The sequence below is a fragment of the Euleptes europaea genome, chromosome 7 (assembly GCF_029931775.1).
Source record: "Euleptes europaea isolate rEulEur1 chromosome 7, rEulEur1.hap1, whole genome shotgun sequence".
NCBI classification, from domain to species: domain Eukaryota; kingdom Metazoa; phylum Chordata; class Lepidosauria; order Squamata; family Sphaerodactylidae; genus Euleptes; species Euleptes europaea.
In genome coordinates, this window is record NC_079318.1 from 93,317,016 (window position 1) to 93,335,414 (window position 18,399).

The 18,399-nt window shown below is 50.7% G+C and overlaps 1 protein-coding gene across 15 annotated transcripts in view; it reads left to right on the forward strand.

The window, feature by feature from the left end:
- Positions 1-18,140, forward strand: part of TPM3 (tropomyosin 3) — a 90,648-nt gene extending 72,508 nt beyond the window's left edge. For 4 of the 15 annotated variants that reach the window (XM_056853237.1, XM_056853236.1, XM_056853244.1 and 1 more), the window contains 3 exons: positions 565-634; positions 3,782-3,860; positions 15,735-15,777. In XM_056853237.1, the coding sequence (XP_056709215.1) occupies positions 565-634; positions 3,782-3,860; positions 15,735-15,756 (171 nt within the window). In that variant the 3' untranslated portion in view covers positions 15,757-15,777. Of the gene's footprint in view, positions 1-564; positions 635-3,781; positions 3,865-5,459; positions 5,524-15,734; positions 15,823-18,044 lie in introns of those variants that run through there. The other 11 variants (XM_056853238.1, XM_056853246.1, XM_056853245.1 and 8 more) reach the window with 6 other exon arrangements.
- Positions 18,141-18,399: the final 259 nt, after the last annotated feature.

Sequence of the window (18,399 nt, forward strand, 5' to 3'; positions counted from 1 at the left end):
TGTGTTTCCCCCCATCATTCATAGGGGGCCTGGTCACTTTCTTGACCGTTTCTCCTTGTAGTGGTTGAGAGCGGCGGACTCCAATCTGGAGATGCCCCACTCCTCCACATGAAGCCTGCTGGGTGACTTTGGGCCAGTCAAAGCTGTCTTAGAGCCCTCTCAGCCCCACCTACCTCACAAGGTGTCTATGGTGGTGCAGTGGTTAAGAGTGGCGGACTCTGATCTGGAGAACCGGGTTTGATTCCCCGCTCTTCCACATGAAGCCAGCTGGGTGACCTTGGGCCAGTCATAGTTCTCTCCGAACTCTCTCAGCCCCACCTACCTCACAAGGTGTCTGTTGTGGCATAGCGGTTAAGAGCGGCAGACGGTAATCTGGAGAACGGGGTTCGATTCCCCACTCCTCCACAGGAAGCCTGCTGGGTGACCTTGGGCTAGTCACAGTGCTCTCCAAACTCAGCCCCACCTACCTCACAAGGTGTCTATTGTGGGGAGAGGGAGGGAAGGCGATTGTAAGCCACTTTCAGAAAAGTGAGGTATAAAAAAACCCAACTCTTCTCTTCACAGGCTGAGACTCGGGCCGAGTTTGCAGAGAGATCAGTAGCCAAGCTGGAGAAGACCATTGATGACTTGGAAGGTAGGTCCTCACAGAGAATGCTGACCTGGTGGCTGTTGGGAGCTGCCCGCGTACAGAACTGTGCTTAGTGTGTCGTTGGATTCTCTGGACAACCTTTTGGGGTAGAACAGATTAACGGACTGGGCGTGTCTGTACCCCGTGTCAATGAGTGGCCGAGCTCCTTCTTCCTGATCCATCTTTACAGACCTGATTTGGCCCCGGAAAGGGAACATTCTATATCTGCAATGCCGTATAGAATCTGGAAAACACCTGGGAAGGAAAAGGCTGTGTATCCCACCCCCATAGAGGCTCTCTGCACTGTGATCTTTATGGTCTCTCTGAAAGCTGATTAGAGGTGGGCTTGGGTCCATCTCCCAATTTTATTCCCCCCCCCCCCATACAGTGTGGAAATCCAGGTGCAGCTTCCACCTGGTTTGCAGATGTGAGATAATGAGGTTGTAGAATGTGCTCCCAACACCCGAAGCACAAGTGGAGGGACAGCTGAATTGGGAACTGAATGATCGATCGATAAAACTAGACCAAACGGGGACAAAGTTTCTCCGGGAGTACAGCTGACTGCTGAGCGTACCTGGGCTTGTAACAGGCCCTATCCCGTCTAGGAACCTGGCGAATGTGCTGCGGCACTCTCGATTCCCACGCCTTCTGCTTCTAGGGGGGCGGGTGTCAGTCCACCCACACCTGCGCTTTCAACTCCAAACTGTTTAGACAGGTGCAGCCACGTTTTTGAGGTCTGTTACCTGCCAAAGGGGTGTCTTATGTTTTGCACTTTAGTCTAGGTCCCATGGATCCATTCCACTGCTTCCTTCTTGGCCCGAAAAGCTCCTTACGTTGAAGGAGAGTTCCCGTTGGCTGATCAGGAGGATCTTTTTTTCCCCTCAGACAGTAGCTGAAGAACCAAATTCTGGTTTGGCGGGTGAATTTGAAGCCTTGAAATTAAACTCCTCAAACTTGGCATTTTCTGCTGCTTTCCATTCAGCGCCCCCCTGGAATATTCGCTAGCCTTTCTAGGATCTCCCCCCCCCCCAAAAAAAACCTAAATTATTTGCAAATATTTCTTTATACGGATGTGTGACTGTGACTGAACATAAAGTTTGGAAAGCTGGAAGTATCCAAACTGAAACAGATAACCACAAAGTGATATAACATGCTGGGTATGTTTTATCACATCTCACTGAGATTCCCGAAGCAGTAAAAGAAAAAAGAAGTCAATAAAATAATGTAACTTGCTAAGTATAGAATGTTAAAAAAACCCACTTAAAGTTCCATCAGCAATTACCATCTAACTGAGGAAAGGGCGTGACAAAATGATAAAAAAGCCATATATGAGCAGTCCACTTAAAAATTCCATCTGGCATTATCATCTGACAACTGGGATTTCTGCTGCTTTAAATTCAGTGGCTCGTAGAATATTCTCTAGCCTTTCTAGTGTTTCCCTCCCCCCCCCAAAAAAAACCTGAATTATTTGCAAATATTTCTTTATTCGAATGTGTGAATGGCTGAACGTAAAGTTTGGAAAGCTGGAACTATCAAAACTGAAACAGATAACCACAGTTATATAACATGCTGGGTATTATTTTTATCATAGCTCACCAAGATTCCTGAAGCAGTTCACAAAATAAAAACCCCTATCTTGCTAAATATAATTCACAGTGGGTAGCCGTGTTAGTCTGTCTGTAGTAGTAGAAAAGAGCTGTGGCTCACGAAAGCTCATACCCTGCCAGAAAATATTTTTGTTAGTCTTTAAGGTGCTACTGGACTCTTGCTCTTTTCTATTGCTAAATATAGAATGTTAAAAAAAGAACAGTTGAAAATTCCATCAGTAATTATCATCTTACAACCGAGGAAGGCATAACAAAATGATTTAAAAGGCCATATATGAACAGTCCAGCAGTCGAGCAGCTGGAGAAAATAAAAAGGGCAGGGAAGCGAGTAACAAAAACAGTCTCCTCAAAAGGCCAGATGAAACTGAAGCCTCTTCACTTGGCACCAAATCCAAAACAGACAGGTGGATGGAAGGGGGTTTGGGCGGGATTACTGGGATGGTGGGTGAATCCAGGGGGATGAATTGAGATATTATGGAGAAGGGACCCTACCTCTCCTCCAGTCAAGGAGGAAGTTCTTGCAGGGCCTACGGAGATGTGGAGGACTGGAGATATGGAGGCGGCTAACAACCCCCCAAAAATGCATCATTTTAAAATAGATACACTGTACAACATATAGGTCAACATTTAAAATCATTTCCAGCGTTAACATTAAAGTTCCAAGTGATGCCCCTACTAATAATGGGGGAACAGAAGAGAACTTTTACACTCTGAAAAGTCTCTTTGCGTTTGGTTTGTCTCGTAATCTGGTACAGGGTTTTCCCAGGCAAAGAAGCCAGATTGCAGGCACACAAAAAAAAAAGCAGGGACCCGTTATTTCCTAACAAGAACCCAGTAATAGTTTTCAGCAGCGGTGGGATCCATTCCCTGCTTCTCCCCCCCACCCTCCAAAAAAGCCACATCGAATGCCACTCGTAGCAACTTGAAAAACAATACAAAATACACAACCGGTGCTGCGAAACTTGCAGTAAAGAAATAACAGCACCATGAGGCCACCAAGTATGTAGAAGCTCCGAAGTAACAATTTTGTAACGCAGTCCCAAAGCATCAATGCACAGCTCTGTAAAAATACAACTAAGGATAACATTGCAGGTGCCATTCAGAACCACATAGCATACTCTGTGAGTTCTTCATGTACACATAAACAGTCTAATTCAAGTCCAATGTGCATGATTGAAAATTGGAGATAGAACTGTAGATGAAGGCCACAGGCTGAAGACTGCACCCTGGCATTCAGTCGTTTTGCGTAGCTTCCTCAGTTCCAACTGTATCCACTAGAATGGAGATGTGTATGCATGAAACCTTCCCTGGGATTCACAGCGTAAATTAACAGCTTTAGAGATGCAACTTGGCCCGTGTAGATGGAACTCGGCTGGCCGCCTTCCCACTGGCTGGTGAGTGGGAGCCGGCGTTCCGCTGTGGTCAGCAGTCTCACTTCCCTCCGGCTCGGAACGGGAGTCTGCTCTGTGCCACCCTCTCTCATTCCGTTGTCGCTTCCTTTCCTGATGTGCGGACTCGCACGCCTTCTTCCCTTCCCTCTTTCCAGATGAGCTGTATGCCCAGAAACTGAAGTACAAAGCCATTAGCGAGGAGTTGGACCACGCCCTCAATGACATGACTTCCATGTAAATAACCGCGCCTGGGCCAGGGGGCTTGTGTGTCGCTCTCTGCTTGCGCGTGCCTTTGTGTGCTGTGGCCAGGGCGAGGTGGGGGGTACATGGGGGGAGTCATCGTGAGCAGCAGCGCAAGCGCTATGCAGCGGTCGGGGCCGGGGCGAGGCTATGTTGCTGACCTGCTGGTTCAGGTTTCTCTGCCACCTCTTGGGTCAGCGTTCGTTCTTGACACAAAAGGAGACTTGTGGCATGCAGTGAGTTTCATTTGGGAAAGCCCCGGTGCATTTTGGTACGTGCAGCCCCATACCTGCTGATAGGAGAGGCGCCGCCTTTACCTTGCATCGGTCACAGGGCCAGTGTGGTGTAGTGGTTAAGAACGGTGGTTAGGAGCGGTGGACTCTGGTCTGGAGAACTGGGTTCGATTCCCCCATTCCTCCACATGAGCAGCGGAGGCTGATCTGGTGAACTGGATTTGTTTCCCCACTCCTCCACATGAAGCCAGCTGGGTGACCTTGGGCTAGTCACAGCTGTCTCGGCCCCACCTACCTCACAGGGTGTCTGTTGTGGGGAGGGGAAGGGAAGGTGATTGTAAGCCGCTTTGATTTTTCCTTAAGTGGTAGAGAAAGTCGGCATATGAATACCAACTTGTTCTTCCAAGCTGGTTTTTTTCTCCTTAAAAAGGTAGGGGAAATTAGCATATAAAAACCAACTCTTTTTCTTCCAAGCTGGTTTTTTTCTCCTTAAAAAGGTAGGGGAAATTAGCATATAAAAACCAACTTTTCTTCTGTTACACCTGACAGCGGACAGGTTGCCCTTGTAGAGAGGCTGCCCAGCTCCAAATGCACTGATCCCTTGGTAACTGTGCGTTTTTAACCCTCTGCACGCCTAACAGTCTTCCTCTTGCGTTGGATTTGGGGGAAGTTGCCTTCCGCGCCTTCTCCCCCGAATGGTACTGCCGCTGCTGCGTGCCTGTTCACGGCCTGTTGGGTTTGGTTTGGACGCCTGGCCGCTTGAGGCTGGCATACTGGGTTGGATCCGTTCTGCCGGATCCCTGGTGTCCTCCAGGGATTTTTATTTTTTGTTGAGACTGAGGATCTGAGCTGTGGTGTAGTGGTTAGGAGCGGTGGACTCTGATCTGGTGAACTGGGTTGGCTTCCCCACTCCTCCACATGAAGCCAGCTGGGTGACCTTGGGCTAGTCACAGCTCTCTCTGCTCCACTTACTTCACAGGGTGACTGTTGTGGGGAGGGGGAGGTGATTGTAATCAGGTTTGATTCTTAAGTGGTAAAGAAAGTTGGCATATAAAAACCAACTCTTTTTCTTTTTCTGTGTGCTGTGTATGTGTTTTTAGGAGTTGGCTTGGCAGGGGGCATCAGAGGGGGGGGAACCGCTTGAGTCTGACCTCGAAGCGTTTGGCTTGATATAATCAGCTGCTCCCGGCCTTGTGTTTGGTTTGCAGATGTTGATTCTTAACCTTCCTTCTAACCGCACAGTGCCCCTCTTCCAACCCGCACCCCAGCTTGCCTTTCCCCAAGGCTGGCTGTGCGTGAGCCCTCTGGGTTTCCTTAAATCTGGTCTCTCTTTTTTCCCCCTCCCCTTTCTTTCATACAGATAAGGATTGTGATTCCAAAGCACCACTTAGTGGCTTGGCCTCTGCACCTTCTCTTTCTTTTTTGTTTCACTTCCTGTTCTTTCACTTCCTGTTGGCCGAAGTTCCTGTCTTCCAGGCTGCCCATGCACCTCTCTCCCGGCAGTCCTGGGAACAAAACATCCTCCGTGTCTGGGGAAGGGGAGAGGTTGCGTGTGACCTCACCAGTAGCCGGAGTCCTCTCCTCCTCCTCCCCCTTCCAGCCGCGCTGTGCTGTCTCTGAAACAAAGCAGCCTTTGTGATTTCCAACGTGCCGGAGCCTACTGGGCGTGGAGGGCGCTGCTCTGACCATACAGCTGTGTATATGTGGGTGTGTGTGTGTGTAGGGGGGGTGGCTGGTTGGCTGGGAGGGTGGCGGATTCCTGTCCGCATCGCTGATAGGACCACGGCACCTCCCCAGCCCGCCGTTTCCCAGGGCAGGATGCGGCACTGTGTAGCACATTGGTTCCCAAACTGTTTGGGCCACCACCCCCTTGGTTCCACAGACTCAGCCCCCAGCGGCCCCTACCCTATAAAAAGCACTAACTCAAAATAGGGGTTTGCATGACTCTCTCAAGAAGATAATAACAATACAATTTCAAGACAGTAACAATTATTTGCACATCAATTCAAAATTAAATGAAAACTTTTTAGTTGAAATTTATTCAGCAAAACTGATGAACTTAATCCAGTGGTACCAGCTCTTCAAAGTCTGGACAAAAATTCTGATAGTTTCCACCCAGTTTGCCAGCATGGTGCCATTGCTTGATCTATTTGTAAATTTGCGAACAACGCAGTTGAAGGGGCCCACCTCTAGCGCCTCCCCCTGCTGCCCTCTTGCCTCTTAGTGCCCCCCTAGGTAAGCCCACCGCCCCCTCCAGGGGGTGGTTCTGCCCACTTTGGAAACCACTGGCGTAGCAAGAGGAGGCAGGGAGCAACGCACAGCCGGGATTGGGTGTGTCCAGGAACGTGCCGCTGTAGCGGCTCTCGCACGGCGTCGCTTTTACCAACCAGTTTGTAACCGTCGGTGGAATGTAATATAGACTCTGTGCACTAAAACAGCGGCCCTGGCTGTTATTTCCCCACACACACACCTCCAAACTTACTTGCTTCAGGCTCCCGTTGCGCACTGTTGTGGGTAGGTGCTCCCGGATGATGAAACATCGGTAACAAAGGGTTATTCTACACGTGTTAAATTCCCACTTTGGACTTGTCTACACAGGTGCTGTGGCAAATTCAGTTCATGGGGGATTTGCCAGCGGAGAGGGGGGCAGTTGGATGAAATCGATCATTTCGTAACGCTGGGTTTTGGTTGGGTGGGGGAGATAAGTCAACCAACGGGCCTCGGCTCAGCGATCGAGCATCTCCTTGGCATGCAGAAGGTCCCAGGTTCGATCCCCAGCACCGCTGGTTAAAGGGATCAAGTGATGTGAAAGGCTTCAAACTGATACCTTGGAGAGCGGCTGCCAGTCTGAATAGACAATACCGACCTCGACAGTCTAAGTCAGTACAAGGCAGCTTCATGTGTTCATGTGAAAGGGAGTCTTAGGCTCTGTCCCATGGTTCAAACTGGAAAGAAGCATTAAGCTCTGCCAAAAGGAAGGACTGCAGTCAATTTCACAGGTGTGATGGGGTGTGCGTGGGGCAGTTGGTTCTAAATGTGGAATGGAGCCACTGTGCAGGAGGGTGGCCATCATTGGCTACCTTGGCCCCAGCAGCTTAACTGCGCCTTCGCGTCAGCAGCAAGGGTGCCTCTGAAGGCCCAACGTTTTAGGGGTAAGCGGGGAAGGCCACTGCCTTCACGTCCTGTGGGAGAACACCTCGAAGCACCTGGCTGCTCCTTTTGAGAATGGGGATGCTGGACTCCCACCCAGGTGGGCAGTATAGGTTCAGACGTTAGGTATGCTTGCAACATGGGGCTGCCGGTTTCCTTTGATGGCTGCTAAGATGAATCTGTGCTGAGAGCCAGCGTGGTGCAGTGGTTAAGAGTGGTGGTTTGGAGCAGTGGACTCTGATCTGGAGAACCGGGTTTGATTCCCCACTCCTCCACATGAGCGGCAGAGGCTAATCTGGTGAACTGGGTTGGTTTCCCCACTCCTCCACATGAAGCCAGCTGGGTGACCTTGGGCTAGTCATAGCTCTCTTAGAGCTCTCTCAGCCCCACCTGCCTCACAGGGTGTCTGTGGTGGGGAGGGGAAGGGAAGGCCAGTTTGACTCTTCCTTAAGTGGTAGAGAAAGTGGGCATGTAAAAACCAACTCTTTTCTTCTAGTTAAACACAATGGCTTTGCGGCCCTCCCTTCTCATCCTCTGCACAATATGAAGATGGATCCTGCAGAGCTATTCTGCTAACGGTGGCACTTTCCACCCATGCAGCAAGCCTTCCCTGGATGCAGGGGGCTCAAGCCTTCTGTGTCGGGGCCGAGCTCTTTGTGCTTGGGGAGAGGGCTGCTGTTGGCAGGCTAGCTCTGCAGGGTCCCGCCCCTGAGGAGGCTGTCTGGGTTTCAGAGAAGTTACTTTGCTGTAAGTGGGACTTGCCATTGGCCTGTCTATGGTAGGCTAACCCCTTGCCCATGACAAATTAGGGAGCAGGAAGGGGAAAAGTTGGCCTCTATAGTGACCCTCTAGGAATTTCCACAAATGTCTGTGGTCTTTACCATAGAGATTAGGGAAAATTCTTTGCATATCAACCTGGAAGTGACATCACAACCACCCCAGGCACCACTCAGAATCTTCTGTCATTGGATAAGGCAGTGTTGGCAACTCTACCCTAATGCTGCCCAGTTGTCTTGATATAAGAGGATAGGAAGCTTCACACAAGGTCTCTTTCATCTACACTTTGGGTGTACCCCACTGGCTTTCAAGCTTCCTGGGAATTGCATTGATTCCATCACCAGGGATAAGCATTGATATGTTAATCCCACCCTACTACTTGTTTGTATCAGTCATGGGCCTTGAAAGGAAATAAGTGCTTCTAAGGTGAGCAGGGTGTTTTTCCCACTGTAAGATAACCAGGTTTCACCACATGTGGGATGGGCATGGCTTCACACAGTTCCACCTTAGCAACATAGAGCTGAAAGGGAACTCCAGGGTCATCTAGTCCAACCCCCTGCACAATGCAGGAAACTCACAACAAAAACCTCCAGGACCCCAGGCTCATGTGGCCTAGAGCAAAATTGCTTGGTGCTAGTAGAGAACAAAACCATTGTGCTCTTTCACCACCCAGAAGTCGCATAGATATCATCTACTCTATGGTTGAGGATAATGCCAGAAAGGCTTGGGGAGGTGTACATGGGCAGATATGACTCCCTGCACACGTGATTGCTCGGGGAGGTGTACACGGGCAGATATGACTCCCTGCACACGTGATTGCAATGGCCCTGTAGTATTGACTCTGACCTGGTTCATCTTTGTGGTGGTGGTCACCAAGAGAGACTGCTTCTCTGCAGAACGGGACCCCGGTCCGGCTCATGCCTGAGTCTTGTGCTTGTCCAGCAGTTACTTACTCATATTGGACCTTCTTTGCGTTCAGTGTCTTTCACGGCCCCTCTCCAGGGAATGAAATCCTGTTGCGTCGCACCCCATCCTCTCCGCACTTCACATCCACAGGAGAGGCTGGCTTCGTACACACCCTTTGTGCGTAGGCAGTCATGTTCCAGAAAGGTAATAACTAATTTCATCCCTGACATCAGGAGTCTGGATTCTGAGCCGTGGACTGTTCAGTAACACTGACAATGGGGTGGGGGGAGTCCCGACACATTTGCCAGCTTGGAAGAAAGGGGATAAAACTCTAGTCATAACTATTTTTACTAGACTACATGTCTGCACATTCCCTACACTAGGGCCCCCCAGTGTGGTGCCCGTGGGGGCCACAGTGCCCAACAAACTTTCCTGGTGCCCGCTCAGTGTTTTTAGAAAGTGGGTGGGGCTTTTGCCCTGCAAGTTTTCTCGTTGGCTGCTGGAGATTTGATTGGCTGTGCAGATATTTTTTTTAAATGTTCCTGCAGCTGCCATTTTGTGACTGGCTCCGCCTCCTATGGCAACCATTTTGTGGCCTGCACCCAGCACACTGTGTCAGAATTTCGGCAGTGCTGACAGTCTGGAAAAGGTGGCAGGGGCCGTGGCTCAGAGGTAGAGCATCTGCTTGGCAGAAGGTCCCAGGTTCAGTCCCGGGCATCTCCAGTTAAAGGGACTAGGCAAGTAGGTGATGTGAAAGACCTCCGTCTGAGACCCTAGAGAGCTGCTGCCAGTCAGAGTAGACAATGCAGACCTTGATGGACCGAGGGTCTGATTCAGTATAAGGCAGCTTCATGTGTTCTTGTGACCCCTGCCCTACACTACCCATAGCTTAAACGAGAAGGTGATAAGAATAGAATCCCACTTGAGTCTATGTTCTCTAGTTGAAGGCAGCTCCTAATTTCTTCAGGTGAGGCACTGGGGCATTCCCCACTGAGACAGAGGAGCTCGGGGGCTGGTTCTCCACACTGCTGGGCTGTTCTTGGGCCTATGTGTCTTCTCCCTGCTCTAAAATCAGATATAGTATATCCTACAATAGTACCTTAGTAGCAAATATCTTTGAGGCAATTTCCCTCCAGGCCAGGGAATCTGGAGGGGTTTTGTTGCCATCTTCTGGGCAAAGAGTAGGGGTCGCTGGGAGTGTGTGTGTGGGGAGGGAGTTGTGAATTTCCTGCATTGTGCAGGGGGTTGGACTAGATGACCCTGGAGATCCCTTCCAACTCTGTGATCTTTTTCCTGGTGTAGTGGTTAAGAGTGGTGGTTTGGAGTGGTGGAGTCTGATCCGGAGAACCGGGTTTGATTCCCCACTCCTCCACATGAGTGGCGGAGGCTAATCTGGTGAACTGGTTTGGTTTCCCCACTCCTACACATGAAGCCAGCTGGATGACCTTGGGCTAGTCACAGCTCTCAGAGCTCTCTCAGCCCCACCTGCATCACAGGGTGTCAGTTGTGGGGAGAGGAAGGGAAGGTGATTGTAAGCCAGTTTGAGTCTTCCTTAAGTGGTAGAGAAATTTGGCATATAAAAACCAACTCTTCTTCTTCCTTTGGGTATGGTGGAAGGACTTCCTGTCCTAAAGTTTATGTTGGAAGTTAGCCTTGCAAGTTGGCGGCTGCCCAAATGGGAAGGTCCTTGATTATTTGGGGCAGTCAGCGCTTGTGAAGAGAGGTTGCGCTAGCGCACTCCTTGAGGCCATGAGGAGGACTTCCCTTGGTGCCGCACACCCGGCAGAGAAAACTGGAATTGGGTTTGGGAGCATTGTATGCGGGGGAGCCTGCATTTGTATGGATCTTGTCATTATCGGAGGAGGGAGTTAGAGGCTTTGGAATTTATTTATTATTATATTAAAAAATCCCAAACAGAACGCAATATCAAATATAAGAATAATGGTGGCAAGCCTACAGAAAAAGCCTCAATAAAAAGGTTTCCAAATATCTAAAAATCCATCTGTGCGCAGTTGTCCTCTATGGGCAGTACATAAGGTTGTAAAGCCTTAAACCATTAGATTACTGGAGGAGGGGAATAACCGGACAGGCTCAAAGCGTATGTTGCGTCATGAGAGTTACACTTGCTGGTGGTCTTGTGGCTCGAGACAGAGCATTTCTCTCTCTGCCATGCGCACACGAAAGGGATTTGGGTGTTTTGCTGGCATAGAAAATGGGTTCTGTGACTCCTCCATGGTGCAGTTCCTGAGAGGGGCTGGTCCAAAATTTTCTTGGGGGGGGGAGCAGAGCAGGCAGCTTATGTGCAGAAGGGCCCCGGCTTGACTCTTAGGGGCCCCTCTACCTATTTTTAACGCTCTGGCTTTGGCCTGGCATAACCGAGAACTGCTGCCCAGTGGTGTAGATAATGTCCGATGTAAATGGGTCAGTGTTCTGTGGGGCTGCTGGGTGTGTCAGATGCCCCCTTCCCCCTCTGTAGCTTTGGGCAGTGAAATGCCTTGTCCGGTCGATTTGGCAGTGAAATGCATTGTCTGGTCGATTTGGAGGGGGGACGTCAAGTCGCAGCTGACTTCTGACAGCCCCGTGGAGCAGGGGTGTCAAACATAAGGCCCGCTGGGCCGGATCCGGCCCCTTGAGAGCTCTTATCTGGCCCGCGAGCCAGCTGAGGCAGACACCCCCCTCCCCAATCTGGCAAGGCATGGCCCGGCCCAACCAAGTGACATTTGTGTCGTATCTGGCCCTCGGAACAATTGAGTTTGACACCCCTGCTGTAGGGTTTCCAAGGCAAGAGACGTTCAGAGGTGGTTTGCCATTGCTTGCCTCTGTGTCATGATGACCCGGCCCCATCCAGATTCTAACCAGGGCCGACCCTGCTTAGCTTCCGAGATCTGATGAGATCAGGCTAGCCTGGGGCTATCCCGGATCAGGTCAGATCGATGGCTCCCTTTCAAACCCCTAAATAGGCCAAGTGACCTTCCTGTTAAGTTTTCTGTGGCCGTTTGGAGGGCAGCGGATGCTAGGTCATTGGGCTGAAGAGACTGGCTAGTGGTGGCTGCTTTCGGAATGGGAACAGGAAGCGAGGGCTGTGTGGTGCCATAGTCTTCCTGTGGCCCCATGGCTGGAGCCTGTTTGCCATTCCTGGGCTGGCCACCTCTCCGCTGTCCTCTCCCCTCAGTTTCTTCTGAATCGCCTCTAGATTCCGGGCTGTTGTCAGCGTGCAGGGGCCCAGGCATGCTGCGTCACGATGAGCAAGCACGAAGGCCGCCCCACTTACCAGACCTTCTTCCGGCTGGCTATCATTGGTGGCCCAGCTGCTTCCCCCTTCCTGCCCTCTGTTTTCAAAGCTAGTTTGTGGGAAGAAGAAGAGTTGGTTTTTATACCCCTACTTTCTCTACCACTTAAGGCAGAATCAAACCGGCTTACAATCACCTTCCCTTCCCCTCCCCACAACACACACCCTATGAGGTAGATGGGACTGAGAGAGCTTGGTATCTCCAGATTAGAGTCCTCTGCTCCAAACCCCCTCTCTTAACCACTACACCACGCTGTAGGGAGGAATGAAGCAAGAGGTCGGCACGTTGGACACAATTATTCCCCCCCCCCAAGTTGGCTTCTACACAGAGCAACTGCCACCCTGCCAGGACGTTTGGTTCGGGGGGACATCACGGTCCTGACTAACTCCGCTCATTACATGAGAGGCCTAAGGTGTTTCATCCTCTGCTCTGGGCAGCATACGTCATTCTCCGCTGTATCATCACAACAAACCTATGAGGTAGGCCAAGATTAAAGTGTGACTGGGCTGAGTCCCAGCTTTCTGGCTGAGTGGGGAGATCCAGAGTGGTGTAGTGGTTAAGAGCAGTGGTTTGGAGCGGTGGACTCTGATCTGGAGAACCAGGTTTGATTCCCCACTCCTCCACATGAGTGGCCGACGCTAATCTGGCAAACTGGATTTGTTTCCCCACTCCTACATGTGAAGCCAGCTGGGTGACCTTGGGCTAGTCACAGCTCTCTCAGAACTCTCTCAGCCCCACCTACCTCACGGTATCTGTTGTGGGGAGGGGAAGGGAAGGTGGTTGTAAGCTGGTTTAATTTTTCCTTAAGTGGTAGAGAAAGTTGGCTTATAAAAACCAACTCTTCATGTGTCACTCAGGACTGAAGGGGGCTTGGTGGTAGGGAGCCCTTGTGGCCTGGTGCAGGATGAGAACCCCACACACAACCTCTCCCCATGATGACGCTGGTGGGCTGGCGAAGAAAAGGGAAGGGGTGAAAAAGGGACCTGGACTGTACTTGACCGGACGCAACAGGAGAAAGCTGGGGCCAGGCTGCACAGCCAACACCACACAGGCTGGCCTCAGACTGTGCCAGCGGCAATGGGCATAAGTGGTTTTCTATGCTTGCCAACCTCAGTGGCGTTGCCAGCACCTCAGAGGCTTGCTCTGATGCTTGGGCAGAGAACCCGGCCCTGCGTGCCAGGCAAACTGGCTCGGTGCTCTTTGGCGCGCGTGCCAGGATTCAGCAGCCCCTGCTCTAGCTTCTTGGTGCTCTCCAAGGAAACAAAGGCCACTATGCTCAAAAAAACCCAGATGGTGGCCTTCGTCATGGGGCCAGGACTCCACGTTGGCTTCCTAGCTACAGGTGTAGTGGTTAAGAGAGGTGGTTTGGAGCGGTGGACTCTGATCTGGTGAACTGGGTTTGATTCCCCACTCCTCCACACAAAGCCAGCTGGGTGACCTTGGGCTAGTCACAGTTCTCTTCGAGCTCTCTCAGCCCCACCTACCTCCCAGGGTGTCTGTTGTGGGGAAGGGAAGGTGATTGTAAGCTGGTTTGAGTCTCCCTTAAGTGGTAGAGAAAGTTGGCATACAAAAACCAACTTTTCTTCTTCTTGGGCGGTGCCCGCTTGGGGCAAGCACAGCCGCATCCGTCTCCCAAGCAAAGCCACTCTGAAACGGCACAATGTTCTGTGGCGAATTCTTCCTTTCTGCTCCCGTAGAGCATTGGTCCTCCGTGGCTGGATTACGGCCTGCCCAGAGGTGGATTGAGGGCAAGCAAATTGTCCTGTGCTCATGAAAAAAGCAAAAGTGTTGACAATATCACACAAAACCACAACAGTGACAGGTCTGCCGGCCAGTGTCCCATTTCGATGTCCCCCTTTTGGACTGTAACCTTGAAATTCAACAACAAATTGAAGTATAACTAGTACAAATATCATACAGTAATTACATATAACTTATTTACAACAGGTTATATGGGACTTACTGTAGGCGGAGAAAAGAGTGTGCAAAGAAACCAGAGGTTAAAAGGCGTTTATTTAATCATTTGTAGCTACTCCAGTTACAAAATAGTAGTACCGTAACAAAAGGTCTAATTAAATTGCAAAACATGTATTACAGCATACAAATAATGAGCAAACACAAAAAGCAAAAGTGTTGATAATATAAAAGCACAACAGTGAGGTTTCCCGGCTAGTGTCCCATTTTGATATCCTCCTTTGGACTGTAACCTTGAAATTCAACAACAAATAGAAGTATAACTAGTAGAAGTGGTTATGTTATATTATCAACACTTTTGCTTTTTCTACTATTTTGTAAAACTACTATTTGAGTAGTTTTGAGTAGACAAGATCAATAGTCTGATGGGGTCTACATGTGTTTTGGGGTGAGGCTGCTGCTCCGCGGTAGAGCATCTGCTTGGCGTGCAGAAGGTCCCAGGTTCAGTCCCCGGCATCTCTAGTTAAAGGACCAGGCAGGTAGGTGATGTGAAAGACCCTTGCCTGAGACCCTAGAGTGCCATGGGGTGAGGCTGTGGCTCATTGGTAGAACATCTGCTTGGCATGCAGAAGGTCCCGGGTTCAATCCCTGGCATCTCCACTTAAAAAGGACCAGGCAGTCAGTGATGTGAAAGACCTCTGCTAGAGACCCTGGAGAGCCACTGCCAGTCTGAGTAGACAAAGACTTATCTTGATGGACCGTTAGTCTGATTCAGTAGAAGGCAGTTTCATGAGTCCTACACCAACTGTTCCCTGTGCCCTCCTTAGCCATCTGGTAACTCCTTAAGAAATGAGTGGGGGGGGGCAACCCCCCTGTATGCAGTAACTGAGGTTCATTGAGGGCAGGCGATTTGACTGCTGTGAAGCCTCAGGCTTGGTGTAGTGGTTAAGAGCAGTGGTTTGGAGCGGTGAACTCTGATCTGGTGAATCAGGTTTGATTCCCCACTCCTCCACGGGAGCGGCGGAGGCTAAGCTGGTGAACTGGATTTGTTTCCCCACTCCACATGAAGCCAGCTGGGTGACCTTGGGCCAGTCACAGCTCTCTCAGCCCCACCTACCTCAGAGAGTGTCGGTTGTGGGGAAGGGAAGGTGATTGTAAGCCGGTTTGAGTCTCCCTTAAGTGGCGGAGAAAGTCGGCATATAAAAACCAATCTTCTTCTTCCTGACAGGTAAGGAAAGGAAATCCTCTCAGCTCTGTTTCCCCTGACAGCACGTCTCAACTAATCTGCTGGGCCGTAATCTTGTCCACTCAACCTCTCCGCTTCTGTCTCGGTTTTTTTTTAAAACGTAGGACTTTCTCTCCTCCCTTCCCTTTGGCTGATGCCGCTCTTCTCGATTTCTCCTCGCCCCAGGCCTCGGTCTGGTGCCCTTCGGTAAAGGCAAGCCTCTTTGCCTAAACCCCGTAGAGCTGGCGTGGGTCACCGCGGCGGGAGGAGCCCCTCTCCAGCCCTTGACTAACTTCCCTTTCTCTTTTTTCTCTCTCTTTCTCTCTCTCATTTCCCCCTCCTAATCTCCTCCTCCTCCTGGTTGCCGCTGCAGAGCGCCTGTACAGCCAACTTGAGAAAAACCGCCTCCTCGCTCACGAACTGAAGCTAACGCTGCATGATCTCTGTGACTGAGAAGGGGGGGGTGTCCGCTAACTCCATTTAAAAACGGCTTATCGCGAGACACCGGGGAGGGGCCCACGTTGGATGCAGTTGAAATCAGAACACACTTTTAAAATATTCCTTGGCAGATTTTTAGGGCAATTCTACTGCTGCTTTTAACCAGGGCACCCGCTGCTTCCCTTTTCGTAACGTACTTATTTTCTAAGAGCTTTTGTATATCTATATTTTGAAGGGGGGAAATCACCGCTGGTTCTAATTGCGGTAAGCCACTAGCAAAAGTTTCTGTGGACATGGTCTCCTTAGTAGCTTCTGCCTGCTTTTGTAGGAAGCTGGAATCGCCCTGGCCGCTCCGTTCTGCTGTTGCGGGGGTCCGCGCCAGGCCAGCTACTCCTGTTGACCTTTTCCCCCATTCTCCATAGTCGGCATCTTCTGTACTGTTTTCTCCCCCCCTGCCTTCCGTAGGCTGTCTGCATGGATCGGCTAACCCAAGTTGTTGTTTTCCTGTAACAATAAAACCACTGGCCCACTTTGTACGTGCCCGGGGTCTCTTTTCATGCCGCCGCTCGATTGCGTTTGTGACCAGGTGGGGAGGGGAAGGCGGCCGTCGGAGGACGCCAGGTAGGTACCTGCCACTGGCGTCGCATCTCCTGCCTGGAGGGGGACAACCCCGGCAACAACGGCAAGCAGACCCACGCAAACAAATCGGACGCGGCGGAAGCGGTTGGCTGTGTAGGAAGCATGTTTTGTGTGTGGAGTAGAAACGGAAGCACTTGGAAACGCACACCTGCTCCCTGCTGCTGTTCACCAGACTTCGCTCGGAAGGCATCTTCCAGCCCCTCTGTGTCCTGAAGCCAGGAGCTCGCAGAGGGGGGTTCTGTTAGGAAACATGAGTGCGCACGCTGCCCGACCTGCTTGGACTTCCCCGCTTGACGCTTCTGCGCATGGGTGGTTATGTATGAAGGCATATATTTTGCTACTGTTGTGGAGGCACAAAGGTTCTCAATGGTGATTCTTCCTCTCCTCCTGATTTCTCCTCTTAACTGCACCTTTGGAACCTGTGGAAAGTTCACCTCCATCCCCAGCGTGGGTGGAGGTGTTCAGACCCTTTTTTTGGAGCCCAGACAGATATGACTGGATCATGGACTCTGCGCATGCTCTTTTGGCCGAGAAGTCCTTTTCAGACACAAGCGCTTAACTTCCCATGGCAGCTGGGGCTTGGGATGGGATGGATGTGATTCATAGACGGCACAAAAGGGGTCTCCATTAAGGGAACAGATGAGGGAAACGTCTATGGTCCAGGAAACCTGCGTAGCATTAAGTGAAGGGTTTAGACTCCTGAGAATCGGTTCTCTTAAAAAAAAAAAAAATCATAGCCCCTGTGGCTGTGAATACATTCTGGAAAGTGTGTGGAGAATGCTTCCTGAAATCCAAGACTTAGAGGGGTGGCTGAATCAAATTTATTTTGTTTAGGGTTAGGGTGAAAAAATGCAGTTAGCTGCTCCAGCGTGGTGTTGTGGTTAAGAGTGGTGGACTCTGATCTGGAGAACCGGGTTTGATTCCCCACTCCTCCACATGAGCGGCGGAGGCTAATCTGATGAACTGGGTTGGTTTCCCCCCTCCTACACACGAAGCCAGCTGGTGACCTTGGGTTACATGCACTCTCTCAGCCCCACCTACCTCACAGGGTGTCTGTTCTGGGGAGGGGAAGGGGATTGTAAACCGGTTTGATTCATCCTTAAGTGGCAGAGAAAGTCGGCATATAAAAACCAACTCTTCTTCTTCCTTAAGTAGTAGAGAAAGTCTGCATATAAAAACCAACTCTTCTTCTTGTGTTCAGTGGGAACAGACTAAATTGAACTGAAACTGGAAACTTTAATGAAATTTGCCCAGCACAATTGGCCAAAGTTTGAGTATCCTCGGTACTAAATCTTACAGTTCCAAGCATGGAGTGTACCCAGCTCTGGCTACGCAGTGGGAAGATGGGTGGGTCGGCACGAAGCCTGCCTAGCGGCATGCCAGGTACATTGGAAAGGATTACAGTGGAAGCGGATGGGAACACTGGCGTTTGTTGTGGGGGGATGCACAAACCACGCCCTTGCAAACTGAAGCTTTGTGTGGCTGCACAGCTGTGAAGAGCACCGCATTGGGGGGGTGCGCATTGTTGGGGGGGCGTGGCACAGATGAGCTGAGATCAGTTATCTCGTAAGCCCGGACTAACTTGAACTTTTTTTTTCCTTCCCAGATAAACTGAAATGCACCAAAGAGGAGCATCTCTGCACGCAAAGGATGTTGGACCAGACCCTGCTAGACCTGAACGACATGTAAAAGACCCAGCCACGAGCCAGCCTGCCTCCCCTTTTCCTCTCTCCCCCCTCCCCACTCACTGCCTTTTTGTAGCCATTGGAACAGCGAAATCTCCGCTGGGGCAGGCTGTCGTCTTAAAAAAAGCTGACCTCTAACCCTTGGAGGGGGGTCGGCGGGTCAAAGGTTAAGCTTTTTAAAAAACAAAAAAATGAAACTCATTGTTGCCAACTTAACCAAAATGCCAACCCTTGCCCACCTTCCGGGGCTTACGGGCCACCGGGGTGCGCCAGGCC